Genomic DNA, 26835 nt, shown 5'->3' on the forward strand with positions numbered 1-26835 from the left:
GGAAGGAAGGAAGGAAGGACCAGAGAGAGGTTGAAACAAGTCCTGATCTGGTTCATTCTCTGAGAGAACTGACCGAGATTTGAAACAAAGATGCCCTAGGCACATGTATGGAACACAACAGTGAAGTCATGTCTGTCTAGTCCCCCACATGCTCCTGTTGGTCTGCAGTCTCAGGCCCTAATTACACTGCCTGATAAGGAAGAGCTGACACATGTCAGGTTGGTTCGTGAAAGGCTTTTCTGGAGTGAAAAGGGAACCAGGGAAAGTCTCTTTCTCTCACAATAGCTGAAGAAAATAGCTCTCGCGCTGCAGTAACTTCACCAGACATGTTGAGACTTCTCTTGATCTCTGTGACTCGGCTCTTGCCTTCCCATCCCTACCATCTCACCAATTGGCAAAAATGGGTTGAAAATCCCAAAGAAAGCTTTCAGGTTAGAAGGGAACGTGTTCTGTTTGACTTGCCTCTGACTGGGCTGGGATATGGTGTTTATGGTGCTCAGTATCTAGAGCAAAATGCATAAGGGTCTTAATTAGAACTCTTTCTCAAAACAAATCTGTCCAGCACCTCTTTGCTTAACACTGCTCTCAATTTCACACTGACAGGACTCCGTAAAGCTCACATAGCCAAGACTTACCAATAGATAAGGAAACGTATTTACCAGGAACCTCAAAATGTTAGACCTTCAGGCTACAGGAACAAGCACCCGTCGTTCCCAAGGACATTAGTTATTGACACACTGAGTCATGGGCAAGCATGACATGATGCAGGTTCAGTAAGCAAGTGTAAGTGAAACCCATGAGTGTCTGTTTGAGGGGTATCAGGAATTTATTAAGATATGAAATGGGAAAATACACTCACAAATACAGGATATGGTAAATCCAGTTGCAGAGACCTTGGAAAGCTGGAAACCAATCACACACTGCTTCATAACACCTGACAGTCTTTACCACCCAAGAGAGCACACCACTCAACTCCCTCCACTCTTCAGGAGTCATGTAAGCAGACAGAAAGCCACACCCTAGAGTTTGTATCCCCAAAGCCATTGGAGGAATGAATTCCCACAAGTAAGTTTAACACAAATCTCTGTAGTCAGATTTTTCTTGTGGCTGCCAGCTCACAAATAACAACACAGAGACTTATTGATTATGAAAGTTTGGCCTTAGCTTAGGCTTGCTCCTAACAAGCTCTTATAACTCAAATTAACCCATTGATACTAATCTATGTTCTGTCATGTGGTGTTACCTCTCTTCCATCTTGCACCTCCTGTTTCCTCTCCATGTCTCCTGGTGTCTCCCACAGCTAGATTCCTCCTACTTCCTCTCTCTGCCCAGAAGTCTAGACTACACCTCTTGCCTAGTTATTGACCACTTAGCTCTTTATTAAACCAATCACAGCAATACATTTTCACACAGTGTATAAATATCCCACATTTCCCCATTTTGTCTAAATAAAAAGAAAAGGTTTTAACTCTAATATCGTAAAATTAAATATAATAAGAACAATTATTGAGTAAAAATTACATTTACAATGTCCAGTCCATTTGTATTTGGCATATTTGGAGAAAATACTCTATTATTTATCTTATCTTTATGAATTTAAAACTTTATATCTAAACCATTTTTTATCATAACTTATATTACTATATTAAAACTATCTTTTTATACCTCAAAATATTTTCTTAGATAAACAATTTAAACTTTTATGTATTTCAACCTTACATACTTTATACCTCTTTTGTGAGTTTCTTTTCTGAATTTGGTAACAATGAAAACTGTAACTATAACTATCTGGTCTTCAACCCCATTAAAGACCTAAGAAGGATATAGTATTACCTGAGTAAATAGAAAGTATAGAGCAGACAACTTCCAAAACTATAGGAATGACAGAAACACCTGACTGCCTGGTCAGTTACCCAAGTTCCTCTGTAATATTGGGGCATCCATCTTTAGCCTACAGGCCTAGAGTATTTGACAGACTTTTTATGAAGCAGGAATTTTGAAGGACTGTCCTACCCTGTCTTGGCAAAGTTCAGAAGTCACCTTGTGTCCTGCTTGTCCAATTTGGACAGCATTATGACAGCAGTTGAGGCAAGGGCAGTTCTTTTGTTCTGAAAACACATAAACTTTTAAAGGTAACGTATCTACATTAACACAAATATGGAATGTGCAGTGTGCTCAAGTCAGTTAAAGATTATTTTGTAGCTGGATTTTTCTTTGGGCCACCAATTCACAAATAATGACATGGAGATTTAATAATTATGAAAGCTCAGCCTTAGCTTAGGCTTCTCCTACCAGTGCATACAACTTAAATTAACTCATTTATTTTAATCTGCATTCTGTCATGTGGCTTGTTACCTCACCCCTCCATACTGCCCATGCTGCTTCCTCCATGTCTGGCTGGTGACTCCACCTTCTTCTTCCCAGAGTTCTTGCTCTGCCTGGAAGTCCTGCCTATACCCCCTGCCTAATTATTGACCGTTCAATTTTTTATTACACCAATCGCAGCAATACATTTTCACACAGTGTACAAATGTCCTCCAATATGATTTTTTTGCTTTATGTTTGAGCAGGTAAAAGGTATCTGTTAACTTTATAAGTTTGTTTGGACTGTATACCCAAATATATATCCATGTCATATGAAAGGATGTCATGTAATAAATCATGAGGACTCTATAGCCAACAAGATTTATCATGTCTCATCCAGTCTCAGAGCTGTTCCTATCTATAGTAGAGGGATCAGCATATATGTCACCCGTCCCTGTAGTCTTTTTTGGTTTTTTTTTTATGTCTATAGTCAAGACTTTCAGGAGGTCTCACCCAATCAAATCTGATCTTTATTAATTTTGAAGAGAACCATAACTTTTGTTTCCTGTGGAAACAAAGGAATAACCTCTCGCTCAATGCAACATATTTTCTGACTTTCATTTTTAAGTTTTCATAATCCAATTTCTCTCACCAGCTATTTTTTTTTACATTATCATTTAAACAACTCAAGGTCAAGAGAACTATACAGGATCCAGACACCCTGTGTTTCCCATATTTACCCAGCTTTTTAAAAAAAAAAACAAATATATATATATGTATATATATATATACATACATACATATATATATCTTTACTCTCTCTTTAAATAGTTTATTACTTTTAAAGTATTTTTATGATTGCCTATACCCTTTTTTATCGTATCTGTTTAAAGGTTTTTTTTTTTTTTCCAGTCTGGACTGCTTTACTATGCAACTGGAGCATTCTCTGACTTTGAAACAAACCTTAACTGGCCACACCAGCTGCCGTGTGGCTCAGATGGCTGACTCTGCCCCCAGTTCTCTGGGAGCCTAGTCTCATGCCAACATATTTACTGCCCCAGCTCTGGGAAGTTGCTGTGTCCATGATGTGGCAAGCATCTTTACCTAGCATGCCGGCTGCTCAAGGGCTCCGCTGCACAGCAGGGCCTCTTAAAAGAGCCACACCTCTATACAACCAAGCCTACTTGAGGGACCACTTTCTCAGATGCTATGTGCATTTTTGAGCCCCATGTTGAGTGTCATATGTTGTCAGATTTTTCTTTGGGCCACCAGCTCACAAATAACAATACTAAGACTTAATAATTATGAAATCTTGGCCTTAACTTATGCTTGTTCCTAACTAGCTCTTATAACTTAAATTAACCCATTTATATTAATCTGTGTTCTATCATGTGGCATTACCTCTCTTCCATCTTGCACCTCCTATTTCCTCTCTGTGTCTCCTGGCTACTCCTACTCCTCAGTTCCTCCTACTTCATCTCTCTTCCCAGAAGTCCCACCTATACCTCCTACCTAACTACTGGCTGTCAGCTCTTTATTAAACCAATCACAACAATACACTTTCACACAGTGTACAGATATCCCACAACACATCTCCCCCTATTGTAGCTTATCAGCGCACACCTGTACTTTCTTGAGTCAAATTATCCCTCATGTCAATATCCAAATTATTTGTACAAGTAACTGAAGTCATGGACAGTGTTACCCCTGCTTTCTTCACTGTGAGTGTTCTCAGCCAATACTTCATAGCATCAGGAGGCAGAGCGAAAAAAGTAAAATGAGTTCTCAAGAACTATATTCTGCACAGGAGTGTAAAAATTGCCATACTGTGATCCAAATAACCAATGTAAAGGTACTGGAAGAAAAGGTAGTCAAAGAAATTTCTGGATGCATACATTAATGGCTCTGTTTACTAAAACAGTGTGGGAAAGGACACTCTCTTGGTTTCTTTTCCTAGTGCTGTACTCCGACAAAAGCAATTTAAGGATGGGAAGACTTGGTTTAGCTCACTGTTCAAGGTACAGTCCAAGGCAGCAGGAGCATGAATCAACTGGTCATGTGACACCTGAAGTCACAAGATAGAACAGTGAATGCATGCTAGTGCTCAGCTTGCTTTTTACATCTTATACAACCCACGAGCTCCTTCCCGGCAGTGGTCCTGTCCAATCAAGAGGGGATTTGAACACCAATTAATGTAATCAAGATACCCCTCTACAGGCATGCCCAGAGTCTCTTCTTCCAGGTGATTCTAGATTCTGTAAGACTGGCAATTGTCAGTGACAATTGCCTCTCACTGACAACAATTAGTTCACTTAGGGGCCTTCAGGATCCTACCCGTGTGGAACAGCCACATGAGAAGGAACATCTCCCACTAATAGGTGCAATTACTAATTAGAAATTCCAGCTATCCCACTATAGTTGTGTTCATTGATTCTAAAGAAATGGACAGGCAGGCAGGCTTAAGGCTGATGAATTACCAAAACTTTAGGCAAAATGTCGGGGATCTAAACAAACAAACAAAAAATTCTCTTCTTCCTCAGCCCTCAGGTTAACCTGTATTCATTACTACATTAGTATGAATTTCCTTACATTGATAGTCAGGGATCAGGGATGGAGTGTTGCTTAGTGGAAATTTAAAAACTTTGCATCCTAGACACGAAACAATGCTGAGTTGTATATGCTGTTTACACCAGAGTAGTCAGGGATGAGAACATAGGTTCATGCTATTTTCTTTCCTCCATTCCGCAGACTCCTGACCAATCTACCCAGGTGCCAAACAAGGGGGACAAGACAGTAAACATACTCCTTGGAAACTTAGATTCCTTCATATTCCCTGAAGGAGTTTTCCATTCTGTCAAATCTTTGACTTCTTAGTTCCAAGCTCCCTCTCAGGGGTAGTAGCAAACCTGTCAGAACAGCTCTTGTATTAGATCAAGAATACAGAAATGCGTAGCATAAAAAAATAACCCATCAACCTTGAAACCCTCAGAGTACTGTGTAAGAACAAGACACGTTGCTTTCTTTCTTACTCTCTTTCTGTGTTCTGGTAATATAATCAATAGTTCCTGTATAAAAATGCAATATTCTCCAATTTTAGAAACCCCTCAAGTCTGCATTTAATGTCAATGAAAATCATGCTCCGTGTGACAGATATTTATTTTTATGCTTCCCTGTCTGAAGGCCTTGTCGACTTTTAATGAGAAAAGGATAATGTTATCACTGGCTGAGACAATAGGTGAGAATGGACTTGAGTAAAACAGTTAAATATAAGGGTAAAATGGACTCTACTACTAACCATTTCTCATAAACATTTGTTTGTATATAAGGATGTAAAGCCTCACCCCAAATCCTCTTTTCAAAGTAAATAGGGAAGAATTGACAAACAAGCATTTGAGCACCTAGTATCTTCTAGAAACTATTATGGGTTGGAGATAATACAGAGAGAAAAGTAATAGACTTTTAAGGATAAGTAAGTGGACAGGAAGTCAATATCCATCTGTAGGACCCATCTTAGGTAGACCATGACACAATGTAAGAACTGTTGTGTCCATACCCCAGACACTTCAAGTTGGAGGATGTTTATGTTACCTACCTTCAGCAGTGCTTGTCAGAATTTCTTGACTCTTACAGGCTAAAATATAAGTAGGTATATTATGTACCCCATACTTTTATATTTGTTTTCATTTGTTGTTCATAAGAGTACTTATATTATTTTATAGTATGTAACAGTGCTTGTTAAAATTATGACGTTCTCATATTTTCTTTCAGTTGTCTTACCCCAATTCGAAACCACTACTGCAGACTACCTTCCTTAATTTACTGAGAAAACAATGGGATTTAGTGGAGTGAAATGAATTTAAATTGAACCAATCATCCAATTTGGGCAGTGTCTGAACAGTCGCCTATGGGTCCTAGACCTCCTCATTCCCAATGTAGTATTATTCTTTTTACATAATTTACAATCACAGAATCATGAACCTTGATCACGTAAGCAAGCAAATTAATATGGAGGTCTCTAAGGGGGTCCAGAAGTATAAATATCAGAGAATGGTGTAAATTGTATTCAGTTACTCAAAAGGCAGTAATTGTTCCATGAAAACTGGCCTCTCTGGAAATAATTTACATACCAACAGTATCATTATTTTTACCAAATAGCTGTTTCCTGAATTTCCTTGCAAGTGAATTTAAACTGAACTGTGTGCTTTGTGGTTTCTCAAAACAGTTCTTTTAACTAGTGTCTGAAAGTGTTGGTTTAATTTTTGTTCAAAGTTGCATAAATGAATCCCTGTGGCCAAGCCTTTTAAGACCTTACCCACCACTGAAACCTCAGTGGGCAGATGCTGAAAGGTGATTTTGTGCACTAACATGAGTCAGACACTCTTACTTTCTCTAAACCACTTCCTAATTTCTTCCAGGGTTGTATTTAATGGCTGCTTGTTTTTCCAGAAGTGGTAGAAGTAGAACCAATATAATTTATATGGTACAAAATTAAGAATATTTTTCTTTTAATTTTATTAGTAATTTGAGAATTCCATTCAATGTGTTTTGATCACATTCACCCCCTCCCCCAACTTTTTCCAGATCATCAAGTCCCTAAACAGCCAACTTTTTGTCTTTTTTTTTATTATAAACCATGTAGTCCAATTTGTGCTGCCTTTATATTCTTGAACATGTAGCCTCCTACTAAAGCATAGTGGATCTACCAAGAGTATATTCTTAAAAATTGACTCTCCCTCTCCTGGCAGTATTCAGTTGCTAATAGCTCCTCATCTAGTTGTAGTCTTAGTGACCATCTCTCTTCTCCATGATAGGATTTTGTACGGCTTGAGCTGGCCTAGGGTTTATGTATCCTATCACAACAACTATGAAGCCATGCCTGCAACTGCCCTGCTATGTCCAGAAAAAGACTGTACCCTTGTAATTATCCATGCCTCTGCTCTTACATTTTTTCAGCCCCCTTTTCTGAAATGATCCCCAAGTCTTGGGCAGAGGGTTGTGATACGTACATCCCATTTAGGGATGAGAAATATGCAGCTTCTTAGTCTTTGCACCTTAACCAGTTATGAGTCTTTGTGTTAAATACCACCTAGTGCAAATAGAAGCTGATAAGGGTTTATATATGCATTGATATAGGTTTACAAAGAAAGATAAGCCACTAGGAGTCAGTTTAATAATATGTACATTTAGTTTACTACAATAGTACCAGGTTCTCCCCTGGGGCTTATGACCTGTCTAGTTCTAGACTCTTGGTCCCAGTAGTAGTTCCAGGTATGAGCTGTGTCTTGTAGAAACAGGCCTTAAATCAAATTGGAAAGTGGTTAGCTGCTCCCATCGTGTTCTTGACACTTTTGAACCAGTGGGCATGTCTTGTCAGATTAGACATTACTGTAGTTCTCAGAGTTCATAGCTGCATAGGACTGATGATTACTTTTCTTCTCCAGTAGGATATATAGTACCTTCTACCACTATGATAGCTAGCCAATAGAGATAAAGCTTCCAGGTCATTATCAACTTGATTTCTCTATGCTCTATGATTCAAGTATGTGATGTCTTCAGAATTAGGGTCTGTCAAGTTCTGGAGGGTAATCAATAACATTGGCAATATCCTGAAATGTTTAGAGGACTATGGGACTTACAGACCAACAACCCCAAAAGAGGTTAACCCTTTGCTGACACTTCCCTGTATGCCCTCCTCTACCCTGTCTTCCCACCCCCAATTTAAACCCTTCCTGCTCCATTATTTCCCTTTAACCCTCTATATCACTGAGTTTACCCTCACATCTTTTTAAAGCCCCTTACTAATTGCCTGACCTCTATGGATATTCCCAGTGGAGCACACATACCTGAGAATTCAAAGCTAACATCCACAAAGTGAGAGGAATCGGTGACATTTATCTTTGTGAGTTCATGTTGTCTCACTCAGAATGCATTTTTTTAGTTCCATCCACTTACCCACAAATTTCATTTTTCTGAACAGCTGAATAATATTCCATTATATAAATATACCATGTTTTCATTATCCATTCATCGGTTGTTGGGCATCTAGGGCTGTTTTCATGTCTGGCTATTTTAATAGAGCAACCATGAACTGTCTTGGTTGAATTATTAGGACTAAGAAATTTTTATCTGTTTTTGTCATTGCAGTAATAAGAGGGGAAATAAAGCAACAAATGACCTCTAAGGATATAGAATATACAAAGCATATATGTCTCATCACACAGTTCAATGGGAAAGGTTGTGTTTGTCCATTGAATGAGTTTCTCGGGCTTATTTCCCCCCTTACATGTCTTCTTCATTTCTTCTGCTTCTAATACTTATAGGAAAACTTTGTATTTACTGACTTTTAGTAATATGGTTAATTGGGAAAGCATTTTAGTCTATAGCACACTGCCTTATACTCAGAACAAGCCTGTGAAACATTTTAGAGCTGTGCAAATGAGAAAGCTGAATCTTCAAACTGTAAAGACATTGGCCAATACCACCCTTGGGGGGCAGACAAAATTCTGAGTCAATGGGTGTTTTTGACATGAGTATAGCCATGTCAAGAATCCCCAGTGCCTCAGATTCATGGAAATGGCAAAGTGTTACCCTGGTCCATGTGAAAATGTTGAGAGAATGTACAGAAAGAATCAACCAGATTCCTCCTCCCAGATGTTTACAGTTTAAGACTGCTTCCCTATAAAGACCCCCCAACTGTGACTAGCTAATCCTTCCTTCTTGTGCTGGTCATAATAAACAGACTGAGTTTCCAGGTTGACAGTAGTGGGTATCCCACCATCAGTGGGAGGACAGCCCACCCAACCCCAGGTTTTCTGTATGTGTGTCAGTCATTCCTTCAGTGTCTATCATCTCTTCATTCCCACTCTGTCCTAGTTAGGTTTCCCAACCCAAGCCATGCTGTAGCTGCCAACACCTATTTTATAACCATGTTCAGAGCCAGAAAATGGCAGCCTGGGTAAGACAGAGACTGGAGCTACTCTGGGCTGCTGAGAGGCATGAAGCATGTTGTTATTTTGCTGCTCTATATTTTACCCACCATCTACATTATTAGATGCTAGCTGTCTTTTTATTATACTTATTTTGAATCTATTTTATGCCACATGTCTAACTTCTTGAAGTTAATAGTCCACTTACTATCAATCTTTCTTTTACTAGTAAATTCTATATACAGCTATAAAATTATCTGCCAATAATTTCATTTTTATCACCTTGGTTTTAACAGAAATATACACTTAGTGATATTTATTTCTAAGTAAGTTAAAATTTCTAATTTGATTTTATCTTCAACTACAGCTTCATTAAGAAACGTCTACTTTGAAATTTCTAATGGGCACATTTAGTTGCCCATGTCTTTTTGTTAATTTTTGACCCTATGACATTTCGATAAAAAGATATGATAATTTTATAGTAATTAAATGATGAGAGTTGTTTGCTTTCTTTGGAGGAGAAATCTTACTGAACTGTTTGATGGTAAAATAAATTGTTAATTTGCTCTGTGTAAGTAATTTCTTAACTCACCAGCATTGCTTTATTTAAAAAGAAAAAAAAATAATTAAAGCCCTTAGAAGTTCTAGATGATAATTGTTCTCTGAAACAAAAATTTATTTCATAGAATCATGTCGATTCAGGAAAGCCAGAGAAGGAAAAACACATACAAAAAATTATGACTTTAAAACACCCTTATCATTAGCAAGAGACATTGATAAAATAAGAAATAGAAGAGGGTGACAAAAAGTATGTTGTTCCCAAAGAACCAATAACAAAAGGAAGGGCTCATTTAGGGCCGTGTAAGATTAAGGCCAAGTTATGAGGTCAAGGGCGAGTTGACTTTGGTCAAAGATTATTTTTTAAGTTTGGTCTAAGAACTAGGACATCTCCTGACAATATAAAAATGTAGAGTCTGGGGCCTTCCTCCAAAATTACTGTATTTTAATAAGATCCCCTGTGCTTGCTCATCTGGATATTCATTAGCTCTGTTTGGTTGAATTCCAAACATTCTCTTGTCTAATGCAGATTCTTGGGTCACAATAGCACTTCCAGAAGGGTAAAGAGCTTCTGGTGTTTAAAGAGGACACTGACAGGCTGTAACTAAGCATATCCCAGGAGTGCTGAGGACAGGCAGTATGAGGAGTGAGAAATGGCAGTAAGAGAGAAGAGAGGACATAGGTCCCTCTTGCTGAGCTGCCTCTGTCCCAGGGACAGACATTGCAGGATTCCTCATTTTCCTCGTCTTTTGTTTTTTTCATAAAGCAGTTTATTTACAGTTCTAATCCTCAAGCAATCAGCTTCCTTAAAACATATTATTCAATTTCATTTTTAATTAAGATACAATTACAATATCCCCATCCCAGTCCTTCTTCTCCCTCAACCCTTCTCATACCCCATTCCCTCTCAAATCCATAGCCTCTCTTTGTTTAACTAGTACACACAATGGAAGATGATCGTTAGCCTGAACATGTCCAATGAGAACGTTCATACCCCACTGTGGGGTTGCACATATGTCCTGCAAAGGCCGTGGGACTGGAAATGAGAAGACATGCCCAAGTCTGAACTATACCTCTTTTTCCCTGTTTCTAGGTCTGACCTATTCCTAGTACAAAGCTACTTGCTTTTGTCCCAAACCCCTACTACTTTTTATAACCACCTGTTCCAGAATTGGAAAGAAAATGAGTTGAGACCTCTAACACATAAAGTCTCGTCTGCCTTGGCGTCCCACTTAGTCCCAATTCTAAAATAGAAAACATAAGCTGATTTTATTTCCAAATGGCAAGCATGCAAGGGTTCGGGGAACCATCCAAGTTTAGAATGAGAGGGTGGCCCCAAGAGTCCCTTTCAAAATACAGTTGAAATAGGGAAGCCACAAGGCCACTGACACACAGCTGAATGCAGGAACTTGGGTGACTCTAGGAAAGTCAAAGAAAGAACTGAGGTCATTCCAGACAGCAAATGTGAACAGCAGGACTAGGCAGAGCTATGGGAAACAAATACAGGAATTTGGAGATAGAGCTGCTAGGCCTCTGGCCCTGAAGACACTTCCTGGCTGCCCTTACTTTCTCTGAGAGGTGTGTGGAGGTGGCCCAGAGGGCAACAAAAGGCAAACAGTGGAGTAGGAAAGGAGGCTAGACCTGACTGCAGGACTAAAGGGGAGAACCACCTAAGATGCCCCTGAGCAGGAAGCCCAGCAGCGAGGAGCAGCAAGCCGACAGGAGGGAGTCCTCTGTCCAGCATGCTGCTCTCCCTCTGGGATGGCACCGGCAGACAGCACCCACAGGAGAGTGTGGCTCGTGATTCCCAGAGCTGGGATCAGAGTCAAGAAGGAAGGTGGGCTGAGCGCTAATGGGTGACTAGCACAAACAGCCCTTGGCCTCTTGTCTCTCACATGTGAAACACAGAGCATTTGAGGCTGCTGTGCAGGGACCTACATGACAGAAACCAAGAACTAGCTAGGTTACAGTGGGTGTGGAGAAGCACTGTTACAATTAACATGTGCGTTAGAAAACAGAACACTGTCAACTCTGAAGCTGTTCTACAAGGGAAAATGTTATAGATACTACAGGTTCCCCTTTGTTCAGGGGGGACATGGTCCAAGACCACACCTATGCCTGAATACTGGACACTGCCTAACCTACAAGGCACAGTAAGAGATCAGTAACAACAAATACAAATCAAAAGAACAATTATTAAAACAATAAGTTGAAATAACAGCTATGTTAAACTGAAACATTTCTGGAATTTTCCATCTAGTATTTTCAGACCAGAATTGAGTGCAGATAACTGAAACCACAATGTGAAACTACACATAAGAAGGGGTGGCTTAGCTGATGTATTTAGATGAGGCAGTTTCAAATGTGTCTGGTTTGTAAAAGTCATCCTAATCATAGTAATTTGTGTGATTTAATTAATTACCGGGCTATAGGATTATGATCACGTATGCTAATACTAAGGGTCAAATCAACCTTGTTGCTTACTTTAATTACAGCAGCAAGCTTCTAATCACATGATGTTCATGGTGTCTCATACATATGCTGTAGCCACACACACGTGGTCCTGAAAGTATTTAGCAGGGACATTGTGGGTTAGTGTTCCATAGAGGTAAGGAAGTGAAACCCAACGGAGGACAGAGAAAAACCTGCTCAAAGGATGAGGCGAGCCAGCGCGGGAATGGGATGCCCACCATCAGATATCTGCTTCCCTGGATTAGCAGAAACGACAGTTTTCAGATAGATGGGGATCACTTCAGAGCAGTCATAGATGGCCTAAGGTAGGCAGAAAAAGCGAAGAAAGCTGGAGGAGTGTTGGATTTCTGCTGTCGCCCCCACGGTGACCTTCTGTAAATGGCTTTAGTCCCTCACCTATTCCACAGGGACAGAAATAAAAAGTTATTTATTAACAACACTCACAAGTGCCCAGTGCTTCTCTAAGAACTAGTGGCCAGAGGCTCTCTTAAGCTCCTGCTTCAGTGAAGAAGGCAGGAAAGCCAGCAAAGGGCAGGAACCGTGAGGTAGCCGTGGATAACATGGAGCGGGGAGTGAGTGATGGGTAGAGAAGGATGAAAGGGTCAATTTTACAAAGCGAGTAAGGGAGGTTTGTCGGTTTATGTGACATCTGAAGAGATACCAAACGAAGGAGGGAACCGCCAGGGTTTCTTGAGAAGAGCTTTTCCAATTCCAGGACTTGGGTGCTCAAGGACCTTGTGGCAGGAATGTGTAGTAGAGACGAGAGTCAGGAGGGCATGGGTTAAAAATGAGGTCAGAGCGTTGTACGGAAGGAAAGGACAGGGTTAGACCCCAGGAGTACATTATAAAGTCTGGGCAGAAGACTCACATGACCTGGGATGTTTTTAAAGGATCACTGTTTCTGTGTGAACAGAATGTAAGAGACCAGCTGGGAAGCCGAGGACTTCATCTAGGAAGTCATGCTGTCATCCCAGCTGAAAATGATGATGACTTGGGGAAGGACGTTAGGGCCGGAGGAATTGAAAAGTGATTGGGCTAGACCAATAAATGCAGTTGGTGTTGTACAGTGAGAGAACAAAGGGTGAACCCAGAGGCAGGAACAGCAGGGGAAATGAAGAGGCTTTTGCTAAGCAGAGGAAGGCAGCAGGCTGGGCTGCTGAGTCACCAAGGGCCTGAGCCTGAGTGCAAGGAAAGAACAATGCAGTCACCAGGAAGAGCGGGAACCGGCTCCCCGAGCCCCTGCCCTGCAAAGCATCCCTTAGCCGTTCTTATGCTCAAAATGAGCTAATTCACTGTCCTCCACACCTTCTCATGTGTTCATGTTCTCTCCAGAACATCAACATATTGTTACGTTAGTGTGCCAGTAATGGGGGGGGGGTGTGTGGCAGCGAACCCTGATTCAGAGAAGTTAAGATAGATACTTCGTCATATTCTCAAGTAAACACAGAGAAACATTTGATATCAAAACAATATATGAGCCTAGGCCCTCCTACTACCTCAGCATCCTTAACCCCTCTTAAGCATCCCTGGTACTGATTGATTTTTGATAGAAATTCTGTGAAGAGTAAAAATATTTTATTTTTTTTCTTAGAATTTCCCAAGACATGCTAAGAAACTGAAAATTTTTCCAAAATCTCCAGGAATGTTTATTAGTTGTAGATTTCTTAACAAACTTTCCTGCTTGTTTTTATTCTTTATCTAAAAATTTAAAACACACTGTTAAAAGGAACAGGCAATGGAGAGGGCTATGTACTAGTATTATGTCAACATGTTTAAATAATATTTTATCTGATACCAACTTGAAAAATAACCAACATGTAAATAAATGCATGCAGTCTACATATGAAGAAGCTCAGCCGTTTAAAATTCTTTATTTCAGCCTCATTTGAAATGCCAGTATTCAGTTCACATAGCTCTATACTCTTAAGAATCATCAGCATTTAATTTATGAGTGTTTTTAGATGGAGAGCCTCTGCTGCTTGAAATTCAGTTCAATTCTCTTGTTCTGAGTTGAGGAATACTTATCTCCTATGCTTTTCCCCAAGCCCCCCTCTATGCCCAATTTCCCATAATTAATCTAATCTTTAATCCAAAGTAGAGTGCAGCTCTCACCAAAACCCACCCAGGCCAGGAACACTAACAGAGAGGCAGAGCCAAGGAACAAGTAACACATTTGTCCCGTTGTTGCTATTCTCTGTCCTCAAGGAGCATCTGGCATATGTGACTTCATGTAGCATTTAAAGCTGTGAGTAATGTGGCTTAAGAAATGTTCCCTGCAGCTGGCCAGGAATGGGCTGGTGGGAAGCACGCCGGAATAGACCGCAGCCCCCCTACCTTCAAGGAGAGCACAGTTTGGGCAGAGGTGCCCATTGGTGCCCAGCTCCAAAACGAGTGCACCCAGTTTTTGCCAGAGAGGCAAAGGAGTACACAAGGTCTCTTGTCTCCTGTTTGGCAAGTAAAAGCACTGGAAAGAGCAACAAAACCCTTGCCCGTGTCTTAGGTTTGTGACTCATGGCTTTCAGGATTCAATTACGGTATGACAGGAACCTTTCCAGGCTCCCCCGGGTGCACAGTGGAAAGCAGATGTGCCGGTGTTTAGTACAGAAACGCAGCCCAGTTGTTGGCACTGGCTCTGGGAAGCCCCAGGTTGACTCCCCACTTTTCTTCATGTGTTTCTAAGATTAGCTTTTCTAACTCGTGACTAGGGGATCGTTTCTCTCCAGGAAGAAACTACTTCCAGTTTTAGTAAAAATGTACTGCTTAATGCTTTTCTTTGGGTTTCAACTCCAAGACCTGCTTCAAGCAAGTAGCAAGATTTACCCCAGGTTTCATTATCATGGTCATCATTGTGAGTTTTTTTTACCTCTCTTGACATTTTCCAGCCCTTTGACTTGGGAAAGAAAGTTGGTTTTGACTGGTCTTCTTTTGAATTTCAGGCATAGTTGCTGTTCTCTTCTGTGGAGTCACACAGGCACATTATACCTACAACAATCTGTCATCTGATTCCAAACTGAGGACCAAGCAGGTAAAGAAAAACTCGTGGCTGGCTTTGTCTCTTTCCTGGTGTGGTAGTTGTGAAGTCACTCTGACAGTGCACGTGGAAAGAATTTCATTAGTAAAGGAAGAAAGTAAGCTTAAGGCTTCATTACAGGTTGGATATTTATAGATTTTTTTCTTCCCTCCAGGACAACCATTAACAATTCTCTTGGTAAGCAAAAATATAGTTATAATAGTCTCTCCCTCCTGAGAGATGTGGAGCATAAACTGTCAGTCTGGAAGATGAAAGGTCTAGAGTCGGTAATAATTCACAGTCACTTACATCTAAAGGCATTAGAAACCATGTGGATGTGGTTGGTTATACAGAGAAGAAAATGAAGAAGGATGTGGAAAAATGCTTGGTCTTCAGTTGAGTGTTTTTGTTTCCAAGAAAATTCAACTGCCCATTGCCACATGAGCAAAATGTGTCTCCCTTATTCTGAGGATATGTCGGTTTAGGTATCTGCAGAAGAATATACATAGGCTCCCTCTACTAAGACCCACTTAGCCTTTCTGTGCCAAGCACGTCCTGAGTACTAGATATGCAGAGACTAAATATTGCTTTTCCTTTTCAAGGGAGAAACCCCTGTGGAGACTACTGATGAGCACAGGGATATAATAAGCACCCAAGTCACAGTGTGCCAGATACTATGGCAGTAATATCTGGAGAGTATTTGGGGAGCATCCAGTAGGGCATTCTTCCATGGTTGTGGTTGGGAAAGTCAGGAGGAAGTTGCCAGAGACAATGCCCAATCTAGAACAAGATAAACAATAAAAAGGAGGTACCGAGTCAGATGTAGCAGAAGATAGAGAGTATTAAAAAGGATATTTGAGAAGATGGAGAGATGGCTCAGCAGTTCAGAGAACTGGCTGCTCAGAGAACCTGGGTTCAATTCCCAATACCCACATGGCAGCTCACAACTGTCCGTATCTCCTGTTCCAGGGGATCCCACACTCTTACACAGACATGCATATGGGCAAAACACATTGTACCTAAAATACAAATAAATAAATGATTTTTAAAAAGGAAAGGACACTCAAGGCCAACGGATTGGCACAGACAAAGTTTCTCTCCGTGGACTTACAAGTAGAGAGAAGCTGAGTCAAACAGACCCAGTGAGGAAGGAGACCACACAGGCAGCTCCAGGCTGAGAAACATGGATGGTACGTGCTGTCTGAAGAAAGTCGAACTTCCTCCTAAAAGCAATAGGATGCAGTGCTTCTCAACCTTCCTGATACTGCGTCCCTTTAATACCGTCCCTCATGTCGTGGTGACCCCCAACCATAAAATTATGCCGTTGCTGCCTCGTCACGGTAATTTTGCTACTGCTATGAATCATAATGTAGATATCTGATATGCAGGCTATCTGATATGGGATTCCCGTTGGGGTCACGACCCACAGGTTGGGAACTCCTGGGTTAGAGTAACTAGAAGGGATCATTGTCTCAATGCTTTGGAGTCCAGAAAATGGGGACAATAGTGCTGGCATTATTAGCTCCTTCTGGAGGGAAATAAGTACTGCCTTCTCTTCATTTTCAGTGATTTTTCTGGCAATCTTTGCTGTCGTTCCTTGATTTACATAAAGATCGTCCTGATCTATGCCTTGGTGTCTACATGGTTCTTCCAGACCCCAGCCTATCTCCAAATTTCTTCTTTTGCCAAGAACATCAATCATATTGGGTTTTGACCTCCCCTGCTCCAGCATAACCTCCTTAGAACTGATTACATCTACAGTGACCCTTCCTAATAAGGTCAATTTCTGGGGCTCTAAGGATTAGAACTGCAATACATAAATCTGGGGGGAGGATATATAACTCAGTTCAAAAAGCTGTTATTGAAGTATTCAGAACAGACTGATGTTAGGATAATTGGAGCTCTATTTTAGGACCCTCACTCTGGTGGATATGAGGACAGAGTACATAGACAGGTTAGCTTTTGCTGTTTAATTGCAGCAACAAAAATTAGTTATCCAAATAACATCCAGCAGTAAGCAGTTGGTTCCCACGTCTGTAAGTGTCCATCTTTTTGACTGATGGACTTGGTGGTTTGTTGGCATGGGTTGAGCCATCAGACACTTGTCCGGGTGTCTGTGGATTTGCTGGGGTATGTGTTCTAGGATAAGCTTCACCAGGGCTTCTTTGCCAGTGCCATATGCTATCATTCTGTGAGTACTGAAGCAAGTCCATTTCCAATCATCGGCTTGGATCGCCTCTCCTAATCATCCTATATGACTCAGCACAAAACAAGACGCCAAGCAAGTGCCCAATGTGCAATGAGTAAGCTTTGCAGTACTATTTGGCAGGGACTGTGGCTATAGGACGTGAGGAAGAACTGGACTCAGTGATGAGATCTATCCAAAATGCCAATGAAGACAGGGGAGCCGAAGACTTCTCATGTGATACTGGGCAGTGGGTGTAGGGAAAGTAAGACAGCATCCTAGCCAAATCTGGAATTGGCCAGGAGTTCCTGGAGGCTGACATGGGGCTCTCTGCAGTAGCTCTGGCTTGCATTCTTCCCTCTTTGTCATGTCTCAATCTTAGCTTGTCCTGATTGTGTCCTCTTGAACAGGGACTCTGCAAGGCCACCCTTCCCCAAGTCCATCACTTCTCTTCAGGTGGATGCTTTAGCGACATCATAAAATGCAATTGCTGACATTTTGACAGCCCTCCAGTAAAACAGAAGTAAATACACCAAAATCCTGATACTAATACCCAGAAACCTCCAATTGCAGGATCTTTTAAATTATGAAGACTGGTAGCACTCTCCTGGGCTTTAAGGGAAATGTCTTGGGCTGGTTTTTCCTAGCCTCGTTTGGTCCTCTCAGCATTTGTATTCTGGGAAGCTGAATCCTGTTTAGGGACTTGCACTTTTAAGTCATGCTATCTAGACTGCTCAGCAACACTTCAAAGATAACTCGTCTCATGGCGAGACAGCAGTCCAGTACCTAGGGGAGACAAAGCCAAAATCAGTGCCCTACAGCCTTCTGTTCTCCCTCTGAATGTCATGACAAGCACTCCCTGACAGGCTCCCAATCCATCTCATAACACTCTCTCTCCTTACAGAAAGAGGTTTCTACAAGCTTATTCTTTAACATCCAGATAACGGCACACCCCCGCCCTTGCTCCCCCACTGCCTTCTGCCTAGGTGAGGTAGGAGTTTAATAAATGCTGATTCTCTTTCACTCCCTTCTCATGGCTCTCCTTTTCTTACACCACTTCCAATTCACTTTCCTCTAATAACATTTGCATGCATGCATATTTATATATACATGAGCACCTATGTATATGTATGGGGTCAATACATAGCCCACACTCCCATATACAGAGTCTGTGGTCACTGCTCTGCAAAAAAATGAGAGCAGACATACTCAGCCATATCTGCACAGAGTAACAAGAGAAGTTCCAACTCCACATGTGAGTTGGAGACTCACTATGTGTTGTACAGAACCTCCAAAGTATGGGTTACAGATATGGCTACCACATCCCCACTAAACATGGGTACGTTCTGAAAATATTATGTGACATCACATGGCTGAAGGACACAGTATCTCTTCCCACACTGTGTCCACACTGCCAACAGAAGTAGCAGCTGCCTGACCTCTTTGCCTCGCTCTCCAGGACCATATAATGGGACATTAGGAAGCTAACAAGTGACGCCTTGAGGGAAATCTATATAAATCAACTTTGTGTTATAAAACCTAAAGGTGATACAATTGTGAAGGAATTTTATCCATCAACTTTGTCTATTCTAGCTAATCCAGACATGGCTGGAATAGAGTGTACCAAGGACAGTGTAAAAGACGGCAGCCTAGCAGCAAGGGCCAGGTCACAGAGCATCTGAACGATGTCAAGAAACCCTTGAGCACCTTCCTACAGGCATGTATGTGCTGTGACTTAATAGCAGAGGTGTCGTCATGAGCCAGGGAAGGGTGTGAGGCTAACTGGCTGGAGGACAATCAGGAGCCTGTGTTGACTTGTTCAACTGGGGTATGCATTAGGCAGTAAAATGGAACTGTAGAGTCACCAGCTGGACAGAGAGTCCTTACTGTCCAGGGAACATGTCTAGGCCAGATGTGCAATGTTGGAAGTCATCAGCATGTAGCTAATATTGGACCTAGTGGGATGGGGCCTAGTGGGAAGTCGTAGGTCACTGGGGATATACCCTTAAAGAGAACTGTGAAACCCCATCTCCTCTGCTTCCTGACCATGGGGTGGATGGTTTTACTCCACTACACACTTCTGTGATGTGTTGCTCCACCACAGGCGTAAACAGAGCCAACCAATCCTGAACTATACCTTGAAAGCTATGAGTTAAAACCATTTTTCTCACTTTATAAGTTAATTGTCTCAAATATGTTGTCATAGTCAGTAAAAAAAAAAAAGAAAAGAAAAGAAAATCAGTGACAGTATCCCCTCCTAGAAATCAAAGGGAGATACGAGCTCATTAAGGAGTGTGGTGAATTATGTCAATGGTGATGAAATATCAAGAAAAATGGGAAATGTGAAGGTTGTTGACACCGATACCACAGACTGGCAGAGTGGCATGGTAAAACTCAATAAAAACAAGTCCAAGACATAAGAGGAGGAAAGAAATTTGAGCCTCATAGTGTATAGACAAGCCCTCCAAAGGGATTCTGCTGCAAAGGGACCAACAAAATGAATTGAGTATCTGGCTGTATTGGACAAAGGGGAGAATTAGCCATCCTTGTGTGTGCTGTGGAGTGATATGAAGACTAGGTGACCAGTCAGAAGGTTTCCCAAGTCTTCCCAGAGGCAGACTTCAGCTTCAGACTGTCTACTACTTTGGATCAAATGATTGGGCCTCTTAATAAATGCTTGTTATTAATAGGCAAGAGGGTACCAGTTAACTTCACTTGTTCAGTAAGGCTTTCATGATTGGCATGGATAAAGGGACAAACGCTTGGTGTCTTAGTCACTGTTCTAGTGCTGTGAGCAGACACCATGACCAAGGCAACTCTTGTAAGAAAGCATTTAATTAGGGGCTTGCTTGCAGCAACAGAGGCTCTGTTATCATCAGGGTGGGAAGTAGAGTGGCAAACAGGCAGGTGCTGGAACAGTAGCTGAGAGCTACATTCTGATCTGTAAGCAGAGAGAGAGAGAGAGAGAGAGAGAGAGAGAGAGAGAGAGAGAGAGAGAGAGAGAGAGAGAGAGACTGGGCCTAGCATAGACTTTTGCAACCTCAAAGCCCACTACCAGTGACACACTTCCTCCAACAAGGCCACACCTACTAATCCTTGTAAACTTTTCAATCAGTTCCACTCCCTGGTAACCAATGAGCATATAGGGAGCCATTCTTATTCAAACCATCGCACTTGGCTACCTTTATCATACGTTCAGCTGGTCCAGGCAGTAATTTTTCTTAAATTTCTTCTATCATACTTGAAAATCTACCAGTGTGGGTTCATTTTACCTTCTTAACTGAAATGCGAGAGAGTTGGACATGCCATGCATTTGCTTTTGCAAAGTCAGAGTCCTTGTCAAGCATTTATGAGCAAACAATAGCACCTTCATTATAGCATTCTTTCCAGATGCTTATTTTATTTCCATCACCCCCCCCACACTATATTTTTAGTGTTTATTGCCATTGAATGGGAAAGCAGCAATGCAAATCCAAATTTAAATTTCCAATAAAAAGAGACAATGGGAGCCAAATTGAATGTGCTGTGCATGACTTTGCAAGAAAATTCAAATAAAGAATATGGAATATGAGAGGAGCAAGGAGATATGGTGAAAGAACATTTGACTGAGAGCCCTCAAAGTGGGATCTTGCCCCAGCTCTGCTGCTTATGGCAGGACCCTGGATGCTTAACATATGTGACCTTCAGTTAGTTCTCTTACTTTAAAGTGAAAGGTTGAACTAAATGTGTTGTCAAGCATGTTCCAAACCCAATATTCTGTCAAACACTGAGCACAAGGTACACACTTGGTTCCTTCTCTTAAACTACAGTTGGGGAAGGATAACTTGCTTTAAAATGATAATTCATGGAGATGTGATGAGGGCCTGAAATTGCCAAATTAAATTCATGATTGAGGCAATCAAAAAATAACATTATTAGTCCTACTGGGAAGAAAAATTTTACACTGAGAATTAGACAGTTCTTTGCGGAAAAATTCTCAGTCTGAACCAAAGTGAATGGTTGCAACAGTTTTTTTCTAAGACTGCTGGCATCCATGGCAGAGTATAAACGTCACACTGCCAGCACACAGCGTCTCAGGACATGAGCAAAAGACTTTCCAGGTTTTTTTTTTTTTTTTCATTTTAAGCATGTTCTGAGCATGTACTAAGCATGTCAGTGGTTGCATGGCAGACATGATGGAAGGCTGGGAAGCAAAAGCAAATGAGACAATGATTCCCCTATAGCATAAATCCATAGATGGAAGGGGTTGCATAGACGGAAAGTTTTAAGGGTTAGTTGTGAGCAATGTGATTATTGATCTTCACACTGCATTTTCTTCTAATAAGCCATTCATACAAATACTATTTAAATCCCCTTCAGCCTTTCAAGACTCTAGACTCTTATCCCTTAGGGTAGTTAGTCTATAAGAGATGTTTATGGAAATCTACCATTTGGCTTTCACCTTGGACTTAGGAGCTCAATAAAATCTTACTGAATTAATAAGTAAATTAATGAATGACTGGATTATGACCATGAACATTCCAAGATAAAAATTAGAAAGGAGAAACAATATGTGCTAATTAATTGTTTCTTTAATTCTGATATCATGCATTAATTTAAATTTAATGAGCTTTATGCATAAGGCTAATGTCTAAGGTAATCCCGAGACACTGAAAGAAAGATCAAGTGTATTTCTATTACTTGCTGTGTTTCCTGCAGTGTGTCTCTGCCTTATTGATTTGCATTACAGTGCTTTTGGATTACGGTTTTGTGCGTTTTCACCCCTTCAACACATTAACAAAAGCAGTCACGTTTCATGCCAGTTACCTGTTCTGAGATGGTGGAGGGAGAGAGTGAGAGGGGAGCAACCATGCCCGTGCTTCCCTGACTTCTGAGAAGATCAAAGATATCTGCAGAAAGCACAGAATTGCCTTTATTTTTTACTCTAATTACATTTCTTTTGTCAAGATTTCTAGCACTTTTCTTCTTCTCTTCATTCAAAGTACCTTTAAAATATTACCCTAGAAGGGCTGGATTTATAAATGATGGCAAAGTCTTTAAACCTCTCTGTAGCTGAGCTGGTGATTCTTTTCAATGAAACTCATTATGTTGTATAAAGGACATTTAGTAGTTTGACTAATAAGTGTTCCCTTTCAAATGCTAATGACAGTGAGGCTCCCACATCAAGGCAAGAACACACTGTACCGTACTTTCGGTGCCCAGAATGTCTGTGAACCCCTAGTCTAGAAGCTTTGACTCCACCAGAGTCCACAGAACAACGGGGGCCACGGACGACCGTTTGGAATCCCAGTGAATTTCCTCTGTGTCCTGAGCACTGGATCCCAGGAGACAAGGAAAATAAAGATAAATAAGGCACAAACCAAGAGCCATGCTTCCCCTTGAAATTTTTTCATGTAAATCTTTTTCCCCTCCAGCACAACTGTATTCAGATCATAACGGCTGACATGCACTTTACTGGTCTGTTAACCTCACATCTGTGTTGTTGATAATACATAACACACCACTGTAGTTGGGAATTTCCAGACTAAAACCAAAGAAGATGAGAGCTAGGTAGGGCTATGAAGATAAACTTTTAAATTACACACACACACACACACACACACACACACCCCTCCATCCATCCATCTCTCCTTTCACCTTTAGACAACAAAAACTAACATCGTCAATGTTTAAATAGCAACCTATTAATATTTATGACCCACACTCTCATGTGATTATGTCTGATTCCATGCAAAATGAGAAAAAAAAATGTATCTGAATAGAGTCTAATCCATCAACTGTCCCAGTCCCTACTTTGATGACATTCAAGACAGATGGTTACCCATTATTACCTTAAAATTTCTAAGGATGGCAGTGGCATAACCCCCTTTAATGGCCCATTATACTTTTATCATCCTACTTATAGGTATAGGTATGAAGGGCTTTAGTATCATAATAGCATTTGAGGATGATAAATGGAAATGGCAGTAATTTTTCTACACATTTTAATTAAATTTTATTGATGCAGCGGAACAGAAAACATCAAGGCTGAATGCATATGTCCAAGTGTGTGTTTATTAAGAATGTGGCCAAACTTCAGGCTGCCATTTCCTTGATGGCCTTGAAGGGTGTAGAGAACGTAATTAACAGAAAGTCTTTTTCTTATTCCTTCAAGAAAGAAGCTGAATTCCTTCTAGAAATGTGACTCAAAAATCCAAAAACAATCCTATCTATGGAAATATGATCTGGAGCCATGAATAAAATGCTTGAAAGGGAACTTGGTTTTAGGAAGGTCACTAAGGCAACTGTGCTACATAACACCAGGGTTGGGGATGGGGATGGCTGGAATCCCGTCTGGTCTTGAGAGAGAAGAGAGTACCCATGGTTGTGGACCTGCTTTAGTACAGAGCACCAGGTAATGAGCTGTTGCTGGTACATTTTCTTTTTGTTCCAAGTTGTTAAAAATGGTGCATTAAGACATGTTTCTTTCCCCTTTTCATACTGTGCCTTGTTCTGCTCAAATTAAACATTCAAAGACAAAGTAAAAGGGAACAGAACCTGATCCAAAAAGGGGGGGATTTTCTTTAGTGGGAAAGAAGTTTTGATCTTGTCATAACTGTAAGAGCCTGTGTGCACATGACTGCTGTTCCCCAGAGACCCATGAAAACAGGGCCATGGATATGTCCGTCTAGATAAGGTCACTTTGCATTTCCAGAAAGATGACATTTTGCTCAGCTTTTGACTTCCTTTCTTTGAAGACTCTGCCTATGATTCTGTGGGGTTCTGACATAGGACGGGGCAGATCTACTGACCACTAGGAACAGACAGTCAGGTAGCGGTTCATTGGTGGCACTTTGAATGGGAAGTGGCAGTGTGTCGTGTTCTGGGATCTGACACAGCAAGTTTCTAGATAGCTAATGGGGAGTTCTTTGCACAGGGTCTTCCCTAGGGCCAGAAGAGAAACTATGTCTTAACTTTTTATGTCCTAATGCAGGTGTTCTCAAATGGTGGTCTGCAGGCTGATATCAGAGTGATTCATTTTTATGACACTGCCTGTACTCATTTCTGGCATAAATTAATAATTTATAACACCCTCGCAGGGAAAACACCATCCTTCTTTCCTTCTGTGCTGATTTGTTGTTTGCTTTTTGTCTTGCTCTTAGAGCACAACGCTGAGGTCTATGGGAGGCCTTTGTTTCATCTAAGTATTCGAAGAATGGCAAGTTTGAGCCCACCTAGAGGAAAGCAGTTTGATTTTTAAGGGAACATTTATTTCCCTTAAAACTCCCACTGGATATTTCCCAGAATGGAAGTGCTGTTTGTAGAATTCCGAGGTACCAGCATAGAGACTATGACACTCTTAGAAGGGTTTCTCTATACTAAAGACAGTAAACTCCAACTAAAGTCTCTAGAACATTCATGGGCACTAAAATGTGTTCAGACCTTCGTGCTTATTGCCTGAGTTCTAGGCCACCCAAGGGAAGGAATCTGGATTTTATTCATAATTGGAATTGAAATATTTATAAATTGATATGTAAAGAAAGATCCTTGAGAGATAAATCCCGAGAAATGGAAGGGAATATGACAGACCCTGTGGGCTAGCATCCTCTTATGGGATGAACTTAACCACCCCAACTCACCCACCTGCCAGCGTGCCTGCACTTTGAGAACACTGATTGATACTGGAGGCAGAGAGGAAGATAGGAATAGAGGCAAGAGGGTTTCATCAGGAACACGGGTATCTCTACTGGGGCCCAATCCTCTTTTCAGGGTGATGGAGAAAAAAAAAAAACTAGAAAGAATTTGAGCAAGTGCCCAAGAAACAGAAGGAGATCACTTCAAAAGAAAATTCACACACACACACACACAGAGAGAGAGAGAGAGAGAGAGAGAGAGAGAGAGAGAGAGAGAGAGAGAGAGAGAGAGAGCTTTATCTGAGAAAAAAATACTAGAAAGAATCATACATGCCAAAGACAAAGAGGCAGGAAAACATGGGCTCAAGATGCCAGTAGCAGAAATAGTCAGTGCCCCCAAGGAGTGAGACAGTCCTGGAATGGCAGGTGACAAATCATGATTAGTGTGGGTGGCAACCTGGGGTGAAATCTGGGCAAGTTGGGGCTAGCTGCAGCTGTGTGTTGGAGAGTGCCACCAGAGCACAGCGGCAGGCGAAGCAATACTCCTGAGAGGGACCATCTCAACTCTCTTAGAGACAGCTAAAGCAATCCACATCAAAAATGCTGTTCATAATCCAAGGACCTGGACCTTATGCCCAGGACTTGTGATTTATTTCGTCTAGACTAGGGCATAGCTACAGCATTTTAAACTCTACTTAAGTAATTCTAATGAGTGACTGAGTGGAGAAACTACACATAGAAGGACTGCACATAGAAGGTCCTGTTGGTCTGCAGGCAGAGAGGGTTTTGAGCCAGTGAATCAAGGTAAGGAGCAGTTACGTGTTGGTGGGCTTTGGACGGTGGTCCCCAAACCAGGCTGCATGATGGAAACACCCAGAGAGTTTTTAAAAACCAATGTGTTTCGTGCCCTCTCAAAGATTCTGATTTATTGGGTCTGAAGTGCAGCCTCAGCAGCAGGATTGTCTAAGACCCCTGGCAGGGGGCAACACCCAAGAAGCAGTGATCAAGGAGACACTAAAGTCAATAAGGAACTCTTCCCTCGGGGTTTCTATAAATATTTAAGAAAAAAGAAAACTGCCAGGCATTTTATATTCTGTGTGAGTAGGTGGAGACTTAGAAACACCAAGATTTGAGTGTTTATATAAATGCATATATTTTTGTAGGTGGGATGACTCCAAGACATCACCAAAATAAGTATTCTACAGTTCTCAGCTCTGGAAGGGCAATCCCACTGCCAAAGCCCAAATCCACAGGTTCCTTTTTAAGGTGACCTACCCACTTACTCAAAATTCATTTAGAGGCTCCACGGAAGAGTCACACGCAGATTCATTGGAGCAATCATAGCACATTAAACTATCCTACTACAAAAAAAAAATAAATCAATTTTACCTACTCTAACTTTGTAAAGTAGTCAATTGATTAATACTTGTTGGATATTTGTCATTCACTGCCTAGGATGGTTTAATGAAAATTAACATCTGTAACTCTTGTGACATCAACCACAGACCTACATGCTGTTAGCTCTTGTTTACCAAACAGGAAACTGGAATGTGAGCAGAATGATCATTCACACGAGATTACATGGTAAGGAGAAACATGGGGAAAATGAGATTGGAGCCAATTCTAAGTCCAGTGCGTTCTCACCACTAACAATTTTCCTTCATCTCCAGTTTGTGAACCAGAAGTATCTCCTGGCCTCTCAGGTTCTAGCTCTTCCCTCACAAGTGCATTTGGAAGATGCTCAGTATCTCTTAATAAAGAAAAATT

At 41.1% G+C, this 26835-nt stretch overlaps 1 protein-coding gene across 1 annotated transcript in view; it reads left to right on the forward strand.

Moving 5' to 3' along the window:
• The window catches only part of Slc9a9 (solute carrier family 9 member A9), a 551705-nt gene that overhangs the window by 265723 nt on the left and 259147 nt on the right, over positions 1–26835 (forward strand). Inside the window, exon 9 of the mRNA XM_028865996.2 lies at positions 15197–15285. Within this exon, the coding sequence (XP_028721829.1) occupies positions 15197–15285 (89 nt within the window). The remainder of the gene's footprint in view (positions 1–15196; positions 15286–26835) is intronic.

The sequence above is a fragment of the Peromyscus leucopus genome, chromosome 7 (assembly GCF_004664715.2).
Source record: "Peromyscus leucopus breed LL Stock chromosome 7, UCI_PerLeu_2.1, whole genome shotgun sequence".
NCBI lineage: Eukaryota > Metazoa > Chordata > Mammalia > Rodentia > Cricetidae > Peromyscus > Peromyscus leucopus.